Below are 17,882 nucleotides of genomic sequence, written 5' to 3' on the forward strand. Positions count from 1 at the left end.
TGTTCTCTGATAAATATTTGTTGAAGAGATTAATTAAAAAATTACTTTCTGTAGCCAAATCATTACATCACGTCCTCGTGCATTTTCGGCACTTAGGAAACCAACCCCAACCCTTGTAGGGAAAGAGAAAGGGTGTCTAACAATCTCAGGCTAACGAAGGAAGCATCCACTATGGAATTGTCTTCCTGTACACCAGATATTAACCGCAACCCTGTGGAATACCAAGCTCAACAAAGTGAAGAATACAATGGAATACTCGAGTGAGAGGAGGAAAAGGTTTTCTTCATTTCAAAGAGTTAACTTAATTCCTAATCAAGTCGAAAACTTTGACCAACCCAACAATCTGCAGCTTGAGCACCCCACAGAAAATACTAGCTCCAATTCTGTTTGGAGCAGTCAGCATGAAATGTAATGAAATTCAAAATAGACAGGATACACATGCTCCAGAGGGAAGTCATTAATACCCATGAATAATGATAAAGCAAAATACCATCTGCCAGGATAATGTGGCAAATCTTTTTAAAATTCCAATTAGCCTTTAAACCAGAAACAGGGAGCAAATATGCTCCCCCTGCCACGTGAAGCCGTGTGTCCTTGATATCTCCATTGCTTTATATGTAGACTAAAATGTGGGTGATGGAAACATTACCCATGTAAGAAGAGATTTGGGAGGATGCATTCATTATTCTTTAGGACAGGTGTTATTTATGTAGCTGGGTGGAACAGAACCTATAATCTGCTAATTAAGGCCACATATGTATTTTCACATATATTTAATTGTAGGGGTGAAAAATTTGTGTCTGTGACAAGCACAGTATATTAATTTTGCTATAACAACGTGGTTGGATTTAATCCTTATATGTATTTGGAGTCAGAGATAATGAAGCATTTCTATCGCTACTATCCTGGGGGAAACTGCCTTGTTGATGACGGATTCAGATATTCTAAGTCATTTTCCTGAGCTGCATTTTATGAAGCATATAACTATTAGAACCATAAATTCCATTATTAGAGCTGTTATAGTATAGCCTAAAAAGAAATTGTTCTTATTATGAACGTGTGAAATACTTCTACAGGCCAACTAGTCCATCACTTGTCTTTGGAAATCTCTCCAGAAGCAAAGCAAAACCTGCTACTGAACACGGACATTTCTCGATCTCTCTTGCTTTCCCACGGTCTGGTGTGATGCAAACGGCACTGGAATCCGTATATTTACAATTTCCAACCCTGGTGCTCTCATTACCCAGCTGTATGATTTTTTAGAAGTCACTTGGTTTCCTCATCTAGAAAATGCCTTCCCTGCCTCAAAGTGCTATCTGAAGAATCAAAAGAAGTAAACGTGAAAAGGATCTTTGAGTTTTAAAAGGCTCCATTAGTAAAAGTCATTTTTATCGCCAGGAGGAGATAAAGGAGGCCACGTTGTCTGTATCCTACTAAGAGGTAGAATTATACATTAAAAAGGAGAACAGAAAAATCGCTCTGCAGGCTTAGCGCCTTGCGTGGATGCTAGATCAAGCAGCTATTGCTTAATCAGTAGGATTATTGTTCCCCATGTTCCATCGCCTTCCTGGGGCTGGAAGAGAAGCAGAGCCAATATCCAGCCTGCAGTCAGCATCTTCCAACTTACTCCAAGGAAGTATGCTTTGATCCACAGGCTAATCGAATATGGATAATAAGGAGTTATGTTGGAATAGGGAATTGCTATATTCTAATTAATTTCCATATCAATTTCCATTATCCATGGAAAGTTGAACTGTGTCATTTTGGTTTTTTAAATCCTCAAGACATTTGATTCGACATGCCTCAGAACACAAAAACCAAACATCCTCCCAGCACTTCCCATGTCACGGCGAGCAATGAGAGGCAGAGGGAACCCTAGAAAACTAGGGTTCATAAAATCATCTACAAAGCAGGCGATTCAAAAATTTACTGGGATGATTGTACGGAAAGACTTGGGCTTACCATCGCCTTATTTCTGTGCACACTTTTTGGCCTCACAATTTTATTTCTAGGATTCTATCCTGATGAAACACTACTGTGTGTGCACACGGATTATGTGCAAGGAGGTTCATGCAGTCATTCCAGTGGCAAAGCATGGGAAACTATAAATGCACCTAGAGGAACATGATTGCATTAAATCTGGTACCCTCCATAAGGTGAAGCTATACAGCTCATTAAGAAATGCGGGAGATCTGTCTATAGGTACTTCTCACAGAGATCTCTCAAATACAGCATTAAAAGAGAAAAGCAACATAGACTCTGAGAATGAGGTGTCAGTATAGGTTCATCAATTGTAACAAAGTGCCACTCTAGGAGATGCTTATAATGGAGTTGGTTGGGAGAGGGGGGTGTTCATGTGTGGGGGCAGGGAGCAGAGAAGAAACCTCCGTACCCTCCATCCAATTTTGCTGTAACTGAAACTACTCTAGGACATTAAAGTCTATTTCTAAAAAAGGAAAAAAGGGTAGGTACTTTACAAAGCATTATGGAGGCACCTGGGTGGCTCAATGGGTTAAGCATCTGACTCTTGATGTTGGCTCAGGTCATGATCTCAGGGCTATGGGATCGGGCTCAGCATACAGCAGACAGTCTGCTGGAGATTCTCTCTCCCTCTTGCCCCCCTCCCACACCACTCATGCATGCATGCTCTCTCTCATGCTCTCTTCCTAAAATAAAAAATAATAATAATAAAATCTTAATTTAAAAAAGTGAACCCCATTTAGGTAAAATATGAAGCAAAAACAGAGATGATCCAACATCCAACATGTTTACCCATTTAGCTAAAATATGAAGCAAAAACAGAGATGTATAAATATGTATAGAAGCAGAGGCACAGAAAAGGAACTGTAAGATAGTCCTCCCTCTGGGAATCAGCACAGAGACAAGGGAAGAAGAGAGAGTGAAAAAAAGACTGGAATCTTTTATATTATGCACATCTACAGTGTTTGAATGTTGTAGACAGTAAATGCTTCCCATGCAATACAATGCTACTAAAACAAACAGTAGGATCGAAGATGAGCCACACGCCAGTCATCTTTAAGCCAAATACTGTGCCTGAAAACTTAACTAGCTCAAATAATGTTTAAATCTTAAAATTCCTATCAGTTTCATCAAAACCATGATCAAGAGTCCTACTGAAATGTTGCTAAGAAAGCAAATTGAATCGAATGGCTTTAGTGTATGTGATTCAGCTAAAAACAAAAGTGCTGGAACCTTGGCATAACTTTAAATTATATATATCATTTATTGAAATATAAAGATCTTCATTTACACGTTTTAAAACAAAAACACGAACGGGGCATTTTGTAATACATTTTTTTTTTTTTTATCAGTAGACCCTACCTATTGAGTTACTTCTCACACATTCACCACACCACCGTTTTGGAAACACTTAACGTATTTTTCTCTTTATTTTTCTAAAATATAAATTTTGGACATTCAAAAGTGCAACAGTTAATGTGCCTGTGGGGAATATCACAGTCAAAAAAGTATAAACAAAGGCAGTGATACAGCTTGTCATAAATGTTTTGGCAGTATTCTCCAAGTCTATATAGAAATACATATATACATATTGATGTATAACATCATTTTATCTCACGTCCCTCTTCACAAAAATAGGACCATTTGTACAGATTGGCAGACCACATTTTAAGGACATCATTGACCGTTTAAAAAAAGTCACAAATTGTGTTTCTCAGGCCAGCTTTGATTGTCTTCATAAAAACAGAAAGCAGGAAGGATTGGCAAATTTTCATCTGGGGACTTTGCAGGAGGCCAAAAAGGAAACAAATCTGTGATACACTGAAAGCACTGTTTAAAAAAAAAAATGTAGTCACACACAAACTCAGGTGGTTGTATTCATTAGGACTGGGACCTGCTTGTGTGAGAATTTTCATCCAGCTTCATGATGTCACGCAAAACTCAAAGGAACATCAAAAATGCAAAGCACCGACATAAGAAGTCTTATACAAGAGACAGTGAGCGACAAACAGAATGCTTGAGCTGTGATTCTAGAAACACAAATGTATTTCAAGTCTAATTGGCTCTACAGAACCTAGTCAGATTTTCTTTTTTTAATTGGCCAATCTGGCTCAGTCTTCACACTTAGTATGAAAAAGGGGGATAAGAAAGTTGGGGCTTGCATTGAGATGGCACCAGTAGGTAGTCAAGTACCTTGTTACTGCTGCTACATCCTCCAACGCATCACCTGCCAGGAGCACGTACAGTGATTGCAGTAATCACAGCCCATGTTTCTTTCATTCGGTGTCAGCAATTAAGCGGTACTGCAAAGAATGCCAATGATCCCACACCAATCAGTTTGACGGTTTGGATGAATGTGACAATCCGTCCTGCCATCTCACCCCAAAATTTCAGCAAAACTTTCAAATCTTTTTTTCACCCAAATATCGACCTGGTTATACAGAGACATGGGACACTGAATTGCCTCATTTTCGTACATGCCATGGGTGGGAGTGGGGTGGGGGGCAAGTTCAGTAGCCCCATGCAGTGGGAAGAGGTGTCTTTATTTTGGAAGCTCTGCCAAACCAAGATTTAGCTTTTGCAGCCTCAGCTAAGGCTGGAAAGTTAAATTAAGGGCAACAATTGCTAGGTATAGGGCATTAAATGTCACTGACCCAAAGCCAAAGATTTAAATAGTAGGCTTCCTGCATGGTTGACTTCTAGCCCAGTTCCAAATTTCCAATTATCTGTTTCCCATGGCAACTTCCTGTAACCTAAGCTGGTGTTCCCCAAACGTGGCTAATCACAACAGCCAAGGAGTTTATAAAAATACAGGTTCCTGCTCCTGGCCAGACTCAGTAATTCAGAAGCTCTAGGATGGGGATCTAGAATTTGGTGATCCTGGCTACGATTACATTTGGGAACCAAGGATCCAGGCTAACGCAGACGCAGCCTTCAGTAAACAATGCCTGTATGTTCTCACAGTTGCAAACTATTTCTCTGTGGGGTAGGAGATGAAAGAAAGGGGGAGATGTTCAAGGCATCCTTTGGACTCTTCTAGGGGTCATAAAATTTCAAAAATATAAATGTTCATCACCAGGCATGAAAATGACCTCTGCAAATTCAGTCTTTTTGCTGCTGATTATTTTTTCCACTGGGTAATAACACGAGAAGTCACATTAGGCATAGGCTTACGCCTTTACACTGAGAATATTTAGGATTTAGGGGTTTTGTTTCCTTCAAATCCCATCACTTCAGAGGGCAGTTAATTGTTTTTAGTACAACGGATTAGTGAACCTAGTCAGTACACAGTTAAAAACACTGACTTCCTGGAAGACACTACCTTTACTTTGTTCTCTATGTTCGACTAAATTTAATCCACTAAAGCTATTACCATATTTTATAGAGAAACATCGGTTATTTGATATAAATGTCAAAAACTGTCAAACTTGTCGCCTACTTAGTAAGAATTTTTTTTTTTTAATTGTGCTTTCTCTGTAGGGAAAACGTGTTACACATTATACATTTAGCATTACTGATAACAGTAGTATTATACACGTAGATTACAATATGAAAATGAGTTGGTGGGCTTCTAAAGGACCCAAATCTAGTAAACAAGGTTGGTTAATTATTATTCTTTTTCTCCTTAACACTAAAAAAAAAAAAAAAAAAGGAAAATGCTATAGTACCAGTACCTTTTAAGGTTCAAAAGTGGTTTTGCATGTACTTCATAGAGGAGTTCAGCAGCAGCTGATACCAGGTTTCAAGCAGGAAGTACATGGATGGGTTGAGTGGTCTCTTTAGAAGTCCAGAGAAGACAGTTAATACAAATCTAAACACATCCTCAGTTAGAGTTATTTACATAATTACAATGGAGTTTTCTCACAATAGAAGTCGTGTATGTTGGAATCTCACCAATGCCCTTGAAACACAAAGTTCACCTTCTGTGTGGCCTATCACCTCCTTGTCCATCTGTCTCCAAACTTCACACGCTGCTGAGATGCTACGGAAGCATTGCAAGAGGCAACACTGAAAAAGTTCATTTCGAAACATGCCATCCATCCACAGTTCGCAGGCTCCCTGAGGCCCTTGGCTGGGAACTTCTCTCTACACCTCACCCAAGTCCTCCTCCCAAACTTTGCATTGCAATAAAGTGGTTTTCTTAAAGGGATCCAAGGTGGCTCCAGGAGTGGAAGGTACCTCCCCCCCTCGCATCTGGCAGTCACAGGAAGCTGTCCTCTACCAGGTCTGAGGAGTCTATGCCAATGTCATCCATCATGTCGATGTCCTCGATGGTTTCGTCCTCTCTCTTGATGAAGGTAGAGCTGCTGGAACCTGTCTCGATAGCGCTTTCTTCTGAGGTCTGCGAGCTGGAGGAGGGAGAGGATAGGAAAGGGTAAGGCCACGTACAGACCAACGAGACTGTGGTTGGGTAGCAAGGGTGGCCCCCACCCACCCACCCACCCACCCAAAGGCGAAGGAGCTCTTCCTGAGAGACCCTTTGGCATTCAACCTAAAGCCACCCATCTGGCAAGACTGTGCCTCCAAGCCAGGCAGCTACTCATCAGGTGTCATGTCACAGTAGACCCCGTGCAAACTCAAGATCCACAGGTCATCTCCACACCTTGGTCTCCCTTCTCTTCTCTCAAATCTTCCAGCAGAGTTGCTAACAAGCTGGACAATTTCTACTGTCCCCACTTGGTCCTAGTGGAAAAGAGAGTAACCAGTGCCTGATGGGGAGACAATGGGGGAAGGAAGAGCACAGAGGGCTGAAATGAGCTGTGACTACAACTGGGCAGTCACCTGCTGTCCCTGAAACCCCTGAGTGTCCAAACAGTGTTCTCAGGATCTGAGCCCACTCCCCGGGAATGCCGTCCTCACCCTCCTCTTTACATACAACCCCCCCCAACTCCCCCAGCCTCGCTCCTAAACACCCGGTGAAGGCTCTTACCCACTAGAGCAGAGGCTGAAAGGAACAACGTTCTAGAGTCGGAAAGCCTGGGGTCTGGAATCATCCACCACTGAGCAGCTGTGGGAGTCACACAAGTCACTTAACCCCCACTGAACTTGTTCCCTGCCCTACAGAATTGGGATGACAATAGTATGTGACAATATTCCCATTTGTCAGGCTGATCAAATACGGTAATAACGTATTTGAAAAAAAAGCACTAAGCACAGTGCCTAGAACATACTAAGTGCCCAATAAATATTAGTCATTATCATTATTATTAGTCAACTACTTGACTAGGGTCCGGATAGCAGACAATAATAGGAAGTAGGTACTAATGTTCTTACATGTGATCATGCCATTATGATTATATAGGAGAGTATCCTTATCGTTTTCTTATTAAAGATTTTAGTTACTTATTTGACAGAGCGCGTGCGAGGGAGGGGGGTGCCAAAAAAGAAGGAGAAGCAGACTCCCTGCTGACCAGAGAGCCCGATGTGGGGCTGGATCCCAGGACCCTGAGGATCATGACCAGACCCAAAGGTAGACACTCAGCCGACTGAGCCACCCAGGCGCCCAGAGTATCCTTATTCTTAGGAGATGTTTGCTGGAGTTTCAAAAACATTTTTTAAAGACTTATTTATTTATTTGACAATAAGAGAGAGAGAGAGAGAGAGAGAACACATGAGCAGAGGGAGGGGCTGAGGGACAAGGAGAAGCAGACTCCCCACTGAGCAGGGAGCCCGATGTGGGGCTCGATCCCAGAACGCTGGGATCACGACCCAAGCTGAAGGCAGACGTTCAACTGACTGAGCCACTGAGGTGCCCAATGAGTTTCAAATGTTTTAGCAAGAAAAAAAAAGTATGAGTGTGTATGTGTGTGGTACATACACACTCCTACACGTTACACGTTATTAAATACGTAGTGTGTGCTACGTACATACATAAAATAGGCATAACCAGACATTACACGGTCAGGTAAACCAAATGTGGCAAAATGTTAGCAACTACTAAATCTAAATGGTAGATGGAGTAGTCTCTCCATTTTCTGGACACTTAAAATTTCTCACAAAGATTTTTAGAAAAATAATTTTCCCTAGTCTCTAGCCTGTAAGGATTCCCTGTCCGTCTTCCCGTCTCTGAACGGTCTTATCCTCATCCTGCCTTGGACTGCAAGATGTCTGCATCTATCTCTTTGCTCCCAGCAGGGTATCTGCTGACAGGCAGGACAGTCTGTCCTCACCACGAGGCTGCTGACCTAACAGGTAACCCACCCTCCGGCTGGCCAGCCAGAGAAGGAGGCTCACATGCATGCCCAACAGGGGGCTGTCAACCCTGCCAGCTGTTTTCCTCCCGGAGGGCCAGCCAGGGGACTGAGTCCGACAGGTAGATGCCCATGGGAAACTGTCTGCTGCCATCCTCCGGCCTGGAGAGCTCTTAGAACCTGTAGGGTTACCACACTGGGGTTTCCTTTCCCAACCCCACAGACTGGGCCCTTCCCTGTGACCCAGCTTTTGTCTCCCTTCCTGCTTTGTACTCCACCCTGCCCCCCGACTTACACCCTGGTCCTGGAATCTCACTGCGAACCGCAGTCCACTGGACTGGTCTTGAGAACCATGTGGTCCTGACAAGCCCTCTCCCTGGGAGGCCAGACATACCATACCTGGTTCCTCGGGCCCTGGCCAGTAGCTGGAGGCCTGATTCGACCCTTGGGTATGGGCCCCAAGCCAGCTAGGACCTGCATTTAGGAGACTTCTTTGACCACTGTGATTTGGACGAATGGCTGAGTCCTACGAGGCAGTTACCCCTTGCACTGACCCTCCTGGGCCTGGCATGCTCCTCTCTCCCAGTCTCCCTCACAGAGAGAAGGCCGGGGTGTGGGCATGGGGGAAGCTAACTTCACAGAGAGCACCAGATCATCCTTGCTGCTTGCTAGGCTTCATGGTGGTCCTGGAGCTGATGACTAGGCTTACCTGTGATTCCCAAACTACCATGGCCATCTTGTGGCCCAGGGCCTGGCTTCCAATAGTTACTGACCTAGCACCCCCAAACCGTCTATAGTAAGCAAGGCCAGGTCTTTCTCATGCCCACTCCCCTCCCAAGGCCAAGCCTCCTGAGCCCAAGGAGAGGATTCCATGGGACCACTACCCCTTCCTAGACCCAGAGCATCCCAACTCTGGGATCCACCCACCTCCATGATGGACTAAACTGTATCCCACCCCACCCCCTAAAATTCACATGTTGAAGCCCTAATCCCTATTGTGATTATATTTGAAGACAGGGCCTTTTAGGAGGTAAATAAAGTTAAGTGAGGTCGTTAAAGTGGGGCTCTTACCCAATCGGACTGGTGTTCTTGTGAAAGGAAGAGACATCTGTGATGCACACACAGAAAAAGACCATGTGAGGACACATTAAGAAGATGGCCATCTGCAAGCCAAGGAAAGAGGCCTCAGGAAAAAAAAATCAAGCCTGCCGACACCTTGATCTTGGACTTCCAGCCTCCAGAACTGCGAGCAAATAGATTTCTACTATTTAAACCCCCAAAATCTTTGATACTGTGTAACAGCAGCCCAAGCTGATCAAGACACTCACCACGTTGAGCCCACCTGTCAGGGCCACAGTCTCACCTGACCTGGGATAGTCATTTGGGACATACTTTGTACAATTTGAAGATCAAACATTATCACCCTTGCAGAAGTTTTAATTATCTAATACAACAACTATCTATCAGCTAGAATGGTTCTCTCCATGTAACAGATGTCAAATTCTGCAGCGCAGCTTTGTGTACCCCAAAAAAAGTTCTGGGCACCTTTCTTATGTTGTTCATCAATACAACTTTCTAACTTAACTTAGAAGCAAAACCTTTCTATAACTGCTCTATTATTCAGAGCCCCCACATACAAAATAACCAAACTGGATGGCAGATCTGGGGTGGAGAGCGACCACATATACCCAAAGCTCAGAGAAACATTTCGCCAAAAGAATATAAACATATTTTTGAAATCGTCCTGAGCAAAAGTTAAGTCAGGGCACTCTGCCCAACCTCCAATTCTCACCACACATTCCAAACACACGCAAAAAGAAAACCCCCCACAATAATACTTTTTAAATTCATACCAGTTCATACCTGGTTCATACCAACAGCAAAGGGATGTCACAATCACAAGGCTCCAAATTGATAATGCCATGTGCTTTTGCCTAAATAACTATATGTAGCTAACCAAATGACTGAGGAAGAAGGGACCAGAGTATCCTGAACGAAGAAGGGAAAAAAAGAGAGAGGAAGACTCCTATGCATCTTGGACCTGGAACCAAGGACCACTATGATCACTTTCCCCTGCCTCTGTTCAAGGCCTACGCAAAGACGGTGGGGGCCTGGGACACCCCTTTCACGAGGAGACTGTGGGAGCTCATGGCTCTGGTCCTAGCTGGATGTTAGCATCACCTTGGTAATAAATTAATGGATCCAGGCAATGGTCGCCAATGACTGTTAATGTCACAGAGGCAGTCAACTGGACAGTGTGTAATTTCCGATGGACACACACAGCACCATCTTTGAAGCACACTTGCCAAAAATCTAACCTGAGCCACAGCAAGCCTCTAGCCTCCCAGCTTACAGCCAATACAGGAGACAAAGCACGTGGTAAGACACACGACACGGTGCAATCAACAAGATTCTGAACATGGGAACATTACGGGCAAATGCACAAATACATGCAAGGTTTCTTCACAAATACATGCAAGGGGGTACGAAGGTGCAGGACAAATGTATAGGGACACAGCAATTAAATGCCATGTGTGACTCCTACTGGGTCTCAATTAGAACAAAACAAATGCAAAACCATATTTATGAAATAGGGAAATCAGAACACTGAATATCTGATGCTCCTAATGATTTATTGTCAACTGGTGGGGGAAGATAACAGTATTGTAGTTATTTTTAATAACCTAATAACTCCAGTTACTTTTTTAAATAGAGGCTTTATCTTTTAGAGGCACGTTAATGGAGTATTTATGGATGAAATGATACGATGTCTAGGATTTGCTTCAAAATAATCCAAGGAGAGTAGTAGCCGAGTAAGTATGCTATTCACGCAGTCTGGCCCTGAGCTCCTAAATGCTCAAGTTGGGTGACAAATTAATTGACAGTTCACTATTCAACCTGAACCAGACATGTGTGAAACCTTCCATTATACAGAGATAAAAAGAAGGAACAAATCAGCAGAAGGCGCCTGGGATCCATTCCCAGAGATCCTAACTTGTTGGTCTGGATGAAGTTTGTAGACCAGCTCTCAAGTCTCCCCAGGTGATCTGAACTTGGGGTTCAGAGCTATTGGTGCAGCATGGAAAAGCCCAGTTTAGCCTCTCTCTCGGCCTTCTCCTCGGTTCCAGGACTCATGTAGAAAACAACGACAGAGGCTTAGGGGTATCTCAATATTCAGGGCTGCTGTGGCGGTTTGATCAAACTCCCTGAGGACTCAGGTCAAAGACCCTCTATCAGGGAAGCACGTCCCTGACTACTCTACAGCACCCCACCCCCACAGCCCCAAGGGCCCGCATTAGGATCCTCTGGGAAACAGACCCCTCAGGACCTCTGCAACTGGCCGCCCTGCGCAGATGCACCTGGGGACCGGCCTTGGGGCCTCTGCGACTGGCCGCCCTGCACAGATGCACCTGGGGACCGGCCTTGGGGCCTCTGCGACTGGCCGCCCTGCACAGATGCACCTGGGGACCGGCCTTGGGGCCTCTGCGACTGGCCTCCCTGCACAGATGCACCTGGGGACCGGCCTCGGGGCCTCTGCCACTGGCTGCCCTGCACAGATGCAGTGGGGGGACCGGCCTCGGGGCCTCAGCACCAGGGTGCTGGGAAGTGGGGGGCAGCTCAGCGGGCAGCCCACCTGTGTCTGTTCCTCTTGCCCAGGTCTTCCTCCTCGGGCACCGGGTCGATGTCGGGCAGGGGGATGATGTAGCCGCTGTCGGCGCTCAGCCTCTGCTCATCCAGGCTGCCCTCCCAGTCCTTCAGCTTGTCCTCCTCATTTTTGTAGGTGACGCCGATGTAGGCGTTGTCCGAGTCCACGCGCATACGCGCCACGGCGGGGTGGTCGCTCTTCAGGAAGTCCAGGTGAATCTTCTCGTAACTCTGCAGACATGCACATCACATGGTCACCCGAACTGCGAAAGGGACACTCAGAACGGACAACCATTTAACCACCTGTGTCTCCACACAGCCTCCCAGATAAAGGGGCTTAGACAACTGAAGGAGGCTCAGAGGTCAACTGTCCCCAGAGGCCTCTGACCGAGGAAAGGGCCACCGATGCCATCCTGCCAATGAGCTCTCTCATTCACTTAAGATTCAGTGAGCCCCTTCTCTGAGTCAGTAGCTAGGACTGTGCCCCCCAACCCCCTCACACACACACACCCACTCGCTTCTCTGGGACTAGCATGGACCCTTCTGGTCCCCATTCAATAGTCTCTCCAGGGCTTGGACGGATCCCAATAAGAGGTGACAAGGACTTCCACTGGGAGCACCATCCCTGAAACCTTCCTGATCCCTAAATCTTGGGGAAATCTAACTCAAAACTTAGAGACCTTTGATCTAAAAAGACCCCATTTTCAACAGCCTGGAGGTCCAGGCTCCAGCCACCAACACAACTTACTTAACCCAGAGTGTCTGACTGACCTGCCATAATTTCCTTCTGCTTCCTCATTGCCTCACTTACAGGAGCTATAATGGGCAGTGAAATAACCAATAGACAAAAGTATTTAACTCCCAGTTCAGCACGCAACCTTCTCTTTGAGAAGAAGGAGAAGCAATAAATACGACGACTCTACAGAGTGACTAATCTGAACCTCAGAAATTGGGTTTATTATACAACTATGTCTGGGGTTCCTGCACAGCATCTCAGCAGAAAGTTGTTTCACTCATTAACATATCCTGCTTGGTTCCATGAAATTACATTTGTTCCTTTGAACAATGCTTCCTATTCCACAAAAAAAAAAAAAAAAAAACCAGCTGGAGCCACAGATAACAGCTGAGGTTGTTCCTTCCAGTCAGCTGGTAAAAGCCAATTTCACATGGATTTAAGTGCATTCAAATTAGCGATTTAATGGCTGTGGATGCCCTGAGACTTTTAACCGCACAGTAGCTTCAGATACTCAAACATCTGGAGAATAAAGTGCTTACAGGTGTTGCACACTTGAGATGAAAGGGGAGCCCTGCAGAAAGGGGAGGGTTTTCATACATCACTGCTACCAGGGGCCTGGGGAGCGCTCCATGAAGCCCTGGCCCCTGGATCACTCTTTCTCCTCCTCTGAAAATGTTCCTTCAAAACAGTGTTGAAGGACGCTGCTCACTTGCATAACTACCAGCTGTTGACTCCTCCCCCTTTGCCCATTCCTCTCCACCCATCTTTGAGGGGCCCGGACAAACCTTCTTATATTGTCCAGGCAGCAGATTCTCCACGATCTCACTCAGGTGGTAAAAGGAGGGTCTCTTCTCCGGCTCACTGTGCCAGCACTTCACCATGATCTCATAGCTGCAGGGGCACAGAAATCAGAGTGGGCACAGGGAGGAGTATCAAGCACCCTCCACCCAAGCCAGGGACCCGCTGGGCATGAACACAAGGCCCATGAGGTGGGGAGGGGACTCACACTTCACTGGTGGCATGGTCAGGCTTGGCCATCCGGTATCCACTCTTGATCTTATTGTAGAAAGTAGAATCCACCATCATGCCAGGGTAGGGTGTGCCGCCTGAAAACCAGAGAAAACCACCAGGATTAACAAGCCTGTGGTACACTGAGGAAACGCTCAGGGTGAACCTACAGAAAACATTTGGGGATCCCCACCTGAAGTTCTGGTTCTTTCTAGAAAATTAAGTGTTATCTCCTTGACTTCACAGGATTCCCCTAAGTCTTCAATGTAACTAAGGCTTAATGTTGGTCAAGTCCTGACACCCTAGGCTAAACTTCTACATCTTTAGGAAAAAGCACAGAAGTGGTTTTTTTCAATGTTTCTATTGGATCCGCATACACAAAGCAAAATGGAAGAGCAGGAGAAATTCTGAACCATTGAAGGCAAAAAAGAAAAATCATTTTCACCCAAAGTGTTCAAATAACTAGAGCAAAAGTCCAAGTTGGGGCTTGAAATATCTAGATAATGCTCTGCCTTAAAAAAAAAAAAAAAAAAAAAAAAAAAAGATCTATTTATTTGGGAGAGAGAGAGTGTACACACACACAACGAGAGGGAGAAGCCAATTCCCCGCTGATCAGAGAGCCTGATGCGGGGATCGATCCCAGGACCCTGGGACCATGACCTGAGCTGAAGGCAGACGCTTAAACCAACTGAGCCACCCAGGCACCCTGATAATTCTCTGCTTTTAATAGACTGCGAGACTCAGTCAAGTCTCACACTGGGATGATCCACAGTGACGTCCAAGCAGGAGAGAGAACTAGAATTGAAAAAGGAGGGGAGGCAGGGAAGAAAGCCTTTCCTACCACATTAAGGCAACAGAATTCACGAAACATTTCGATTTCTATGGCCAAGGCCAAATCAAGCTTAGGTTCCTCTCTAAAGCCTTCCAAAACCACAGGACCCCTTTCTCCTTTCTCGCCCACTTTTAAATCAGCACCCCACAGTTCACTGCTACATGGAGGTGGTCCCCCACCAGCCGAACTATCTGAGGTCAGGGTCATGAATGGCTCCTGCCTCAGGGCCCTCACATGGCACACAGGGGTACCTGTGCCCTTCGGGCCCTGGTGACTGGGTATAACTGGATGACCAGAAGGTTCCTCTCCTCCTAAGCAATGGCCAGGAGGGCCAGCCATGTCCTGTCTCTCGCCATTCTACTTTTCACCTGAGCATCGATCCCCACGAAGCAAGGGGGAGGCAGCTCTCCACTGGGGAACCCTACTTAACCCAAAGCCCCAGATGAAAAAGCAGCAAGTGGTTTCAATCAGCTGCAGCACACCCGACTCACAGCACGGATCTTAACATCATTTATACCCCGGAGCTTCGAGAACAGTGTTTTCCTTCCAGTATTGTTCCAGAACAACCCACATGAGCAGAGATGTCAGGCCCATACCAAGGGAAAAGATCTCCCAGAGCAGAATGCCGTAGGACCAGACGTCACTCAGCGTGGTGTAGAGGTTGTCGAAGATGCTCTCGGGAGCCATCCACTTCACGGGGAGAAAGGTCTGCATGGAAAGAGGGAGGACATGAATCCCGGCATACCCACGGCTGAGCTACAGCCGCAGAAATAGTGGGGGTTCTCTTTGGACCAATAATAACTTGCACTAAGAACCCTGCCCACGCTTGACGGGATGAGCCCTGGGTGTTATTCTATATGTTGGCAAATTGAACACCAATAAAAAAATAAATTAAAAAAAAAAAAGAACCCTGCCCACGAAATCTTGGTGTTTTTGGTTTGGTGCTACCCTCTCCGCACTCAGAAGAGTGCCTGGCACCTAATGGGTGCTCAATCAATGCCTGATGAATGAGATGGGCGACGTTGCCTCTTATGTCCTCACAAGGACTAACATCCGAAAATATTTAATCCTGAGTGTTTTACCCAGAAAGCGAGAGCCCTGCATGGGCCTATTTGCAGGTGTTCCCAGGAACAAGATTAAAAGCACACCCAGGGATCCGAGAACCAACTACATTTTTGAACTTTAAGAAATAGTCATTTCATAATTTTGCAGCCTCTTTCGCGAGGCTGGTGCCAGCCGCGGTGGAAACCCTATGTGAGGCCAACACGTGACCACATGCGCATCCTTCGGGCCTCTGGGAGGGCTGGCGAGATCACAGTCATCGGCTGCCTGAGCAGGTGACAGTGTGTCTCCTCCAAAGTCCGCTGATCTGTTCGAGGTGCCTAAAGCTACAGGCCGCGGCCGCACAGCACACGAAACCCAGGGAGGCTGGACACAGACCAGTGGCCTTCTGGGGGTGGATGCAGCAACCCTGAGAGGCGTCACGGCCAGTGTAGTGGGGTGATTTGGAATCGTACCTACAGGTGGCAAATGTATTTGGAGTTACCGCATCCGCTCAGGGGTAGAAGGGGTGGGGAGCAGAGCTCGCGTGTTAATTTAGAATGAATATCTCCAGGAATATCTCCAAGATTTATTCATGCAAATTCTCTCGATGCGTTAGGGCTCAGAGATGCCATTTGCAAAGTTGATAAAAGTTAGAGATGCTCTCTTTGGAAATGAAGGCGCACACACGGGCACATACGATTAAGAGCTAACGCTTGCCGAGTGCTTGTAGGTTCCAGGCCCTGTTCTAAGCACTTCACGTTAAAGTCACTGAGTCACCCATGGCCATCCAGGAGATTATCAGTGCCTGCTGCTGATAGGGAAACTGAGGTACAGAATGGTCAAGCCACTTGCCCCAAATCTCCACACTCGTAAGGGCTGGAGCCAGTACTCAGCCAGGCGGTCTGGCCCTCGAGCCTGTGCTTTTCCTACTGGCTCCCTGGAGCCCATTCATGAATTTCACGGACTCCACATTAAAAATATGGACACTGAATGGTCAGAAGCAACACCTAGTTTGAGAGATTCAGTGAGGAAAGGTGGGCTTGTCAGGTGAGGGGAGAGGGCACCTACACTGCCTTTAGACACATAGTTTGAATCGTGCATGATGTCTCTGGCCAGGCCGAAGTCACAGATCTTCACGATTTTCCCTTGTGCCAGGAGGACGTTTCGAGCAGCCAGGTCCCGGTGGACACACTGCATGGAAAGGGAAGAAACAACAGAGTCTGTCCATCTGCCGCTAGATCAACGTCAGCCCAGCAGGGTTGGCCACTTCATCATGGTGCTGGGAGCTGCGGGGCCCACTTAGGGAGGCAGTCCTGGGACCTCTGTGAGCTCACCTCCTCCAGGCTCTCCTCCCAACCCAGAGGGAGAACCCAAGAAATATGAAAACTTATGGCCATTCATGCACCAATTTTGTAGACCTGACATCATTATTAATAATAGCTTAAGAGTGTAAACAACTTGAATGTTCATCCACTAAAACAGGTAAATAAAAACATAGCATATCTTAAAAAAAAAAAAAAAAAAGGCTCTAGAGCAGACACTTGATGACCACAGCCTCCCTACTACACTCCGGGGAAAAGGAAGAGAGAAGCAACCATGGCTACTGGCCTCTTGGAGACCTTGCACGCCCCCGTCACTCGGGCCTGGGGCCTGCGTCTACAGAGAACTCTGTTCCATGAACACACTTACATTTTTCGAAGCCAAAAACTCCATTCCTCGCGCGACTTGATAGGTGAAGCTCAACAAATCCAACAAAGTAAGGCCTTCTGAGTTATCATCCGAAAGGAGGTTTTTGACTTCGGAGTCTGCAGGAAAGGAATTAAGTGTGTTGGCCCTGGAGGATGGTGTGAAACATGCCCCACCGGGCCACTTGTCAGGTTGCACAGGCTCGTCCAAAGAACTGGTCTAAGATGATGTTCCAATGGTGATTCCAGACCTCACGGGTGGGTGCGCCAGCCATGCAGACGTGCTACCATTAAAAACAAATCTATCCGCGGAAATACATATCTGGCTTATACACATATACATCCACAAGCACCAGTCTAGTGGGCTCTCACACATGTTTTGTTGTTTGCCTCCCAAATTTCTTTTTTCAGCCCTAGTTAGCAAAGGGCTCCTCGGCCACCTCCCTAACACACACACACACACACATACACACAATCTTCCATGATGAATATACATGAGGTTCTCTTTGAAAAAGTAGCTTCTAGGAATTCCTTTTTCTTTTTTCTTTTTTTTTTTTCTTTTTATAGCCACCTTCATGGTGTTTGGCTCATTTCCTGAATAAAATCAGGCCCCAGTCAGCTAGAGGTAGCCATCTTAAAGGTCAGTGCCAATGACTTTGCATTTAGTTCCTTTTGTAACTTGTCCACTTTCCCTAGTTAGTCCCGCCTGGAAAGGTCCCAGGGTTTTCGAGGAAGGAGGTAATCTAGGCCAGCACTTCTCA

General features: G+C 45.9%; 1 protein-coding gene across 4 annotated transcripts in view; it reads right to left on the reverse strand.

The window, feature by feature from the left end:
• Window positions 1–3,220: 3,220 nt before the first annotated feature.
• The window catches only part of PDGFRA (platelet derived growth factor receptor alpha), a 46,363-nt gene continuing 31,701 nt past the window's right edge, over window positions 3,221–17,882 (reverse strand). For all 4 annotated transcript variants that reach the window (XM_026016512.2, XM_026016513.2, XM_026016511.2 and 1 more), the window contains exons 17-23: window positions 17,126–17,241; window positions 16,505–16,627; window positions 14,989–15,100; window positions 13,559–13,658; window positions 13,338–13,443; window positions 11,806–12,047; window positions 3,221–6,329 (exon numbers count right to left, since the gene is read on the reverse strand). In XM_026016512.2, coding sequence (XP_025872297.2) covers window positions 6,182–6,329; window positions 11,806–12,047; window positions 13,338–13,443; window positions 13,559–13,658; window positions 14,989–15,100; window positions 16,505–16,627; window positions 17,126–17,241 — 947 coding nt within the window. In that variant the 3' untranslated portion in view covers window positions 3,221–6,181. The remainder of the gene's footprint in view (window positions 6,330–11,805; window positions 12,048–13,337; window positions 13,444–13,558; window positions 13,659–14,988; window positions 15,101–16,504; window positions 16,628–17,125; window positions 17,242–17,882) is intronic.

Source organism: Vulpes vulpes, chromosome 2, assembly GCF_048418805.1.
Source record: "Vulpes vulpes isolate BD-2025 chromosome 2, VulVul3, whole genome shotgun sequence".
Taxonomy (NCBI): domain Eukaryota; kingdom Metazoa; phylum Chordata; class Mammalia; order Carnivora; family Canidae; genus Vulpes; species Vulpes vulpes.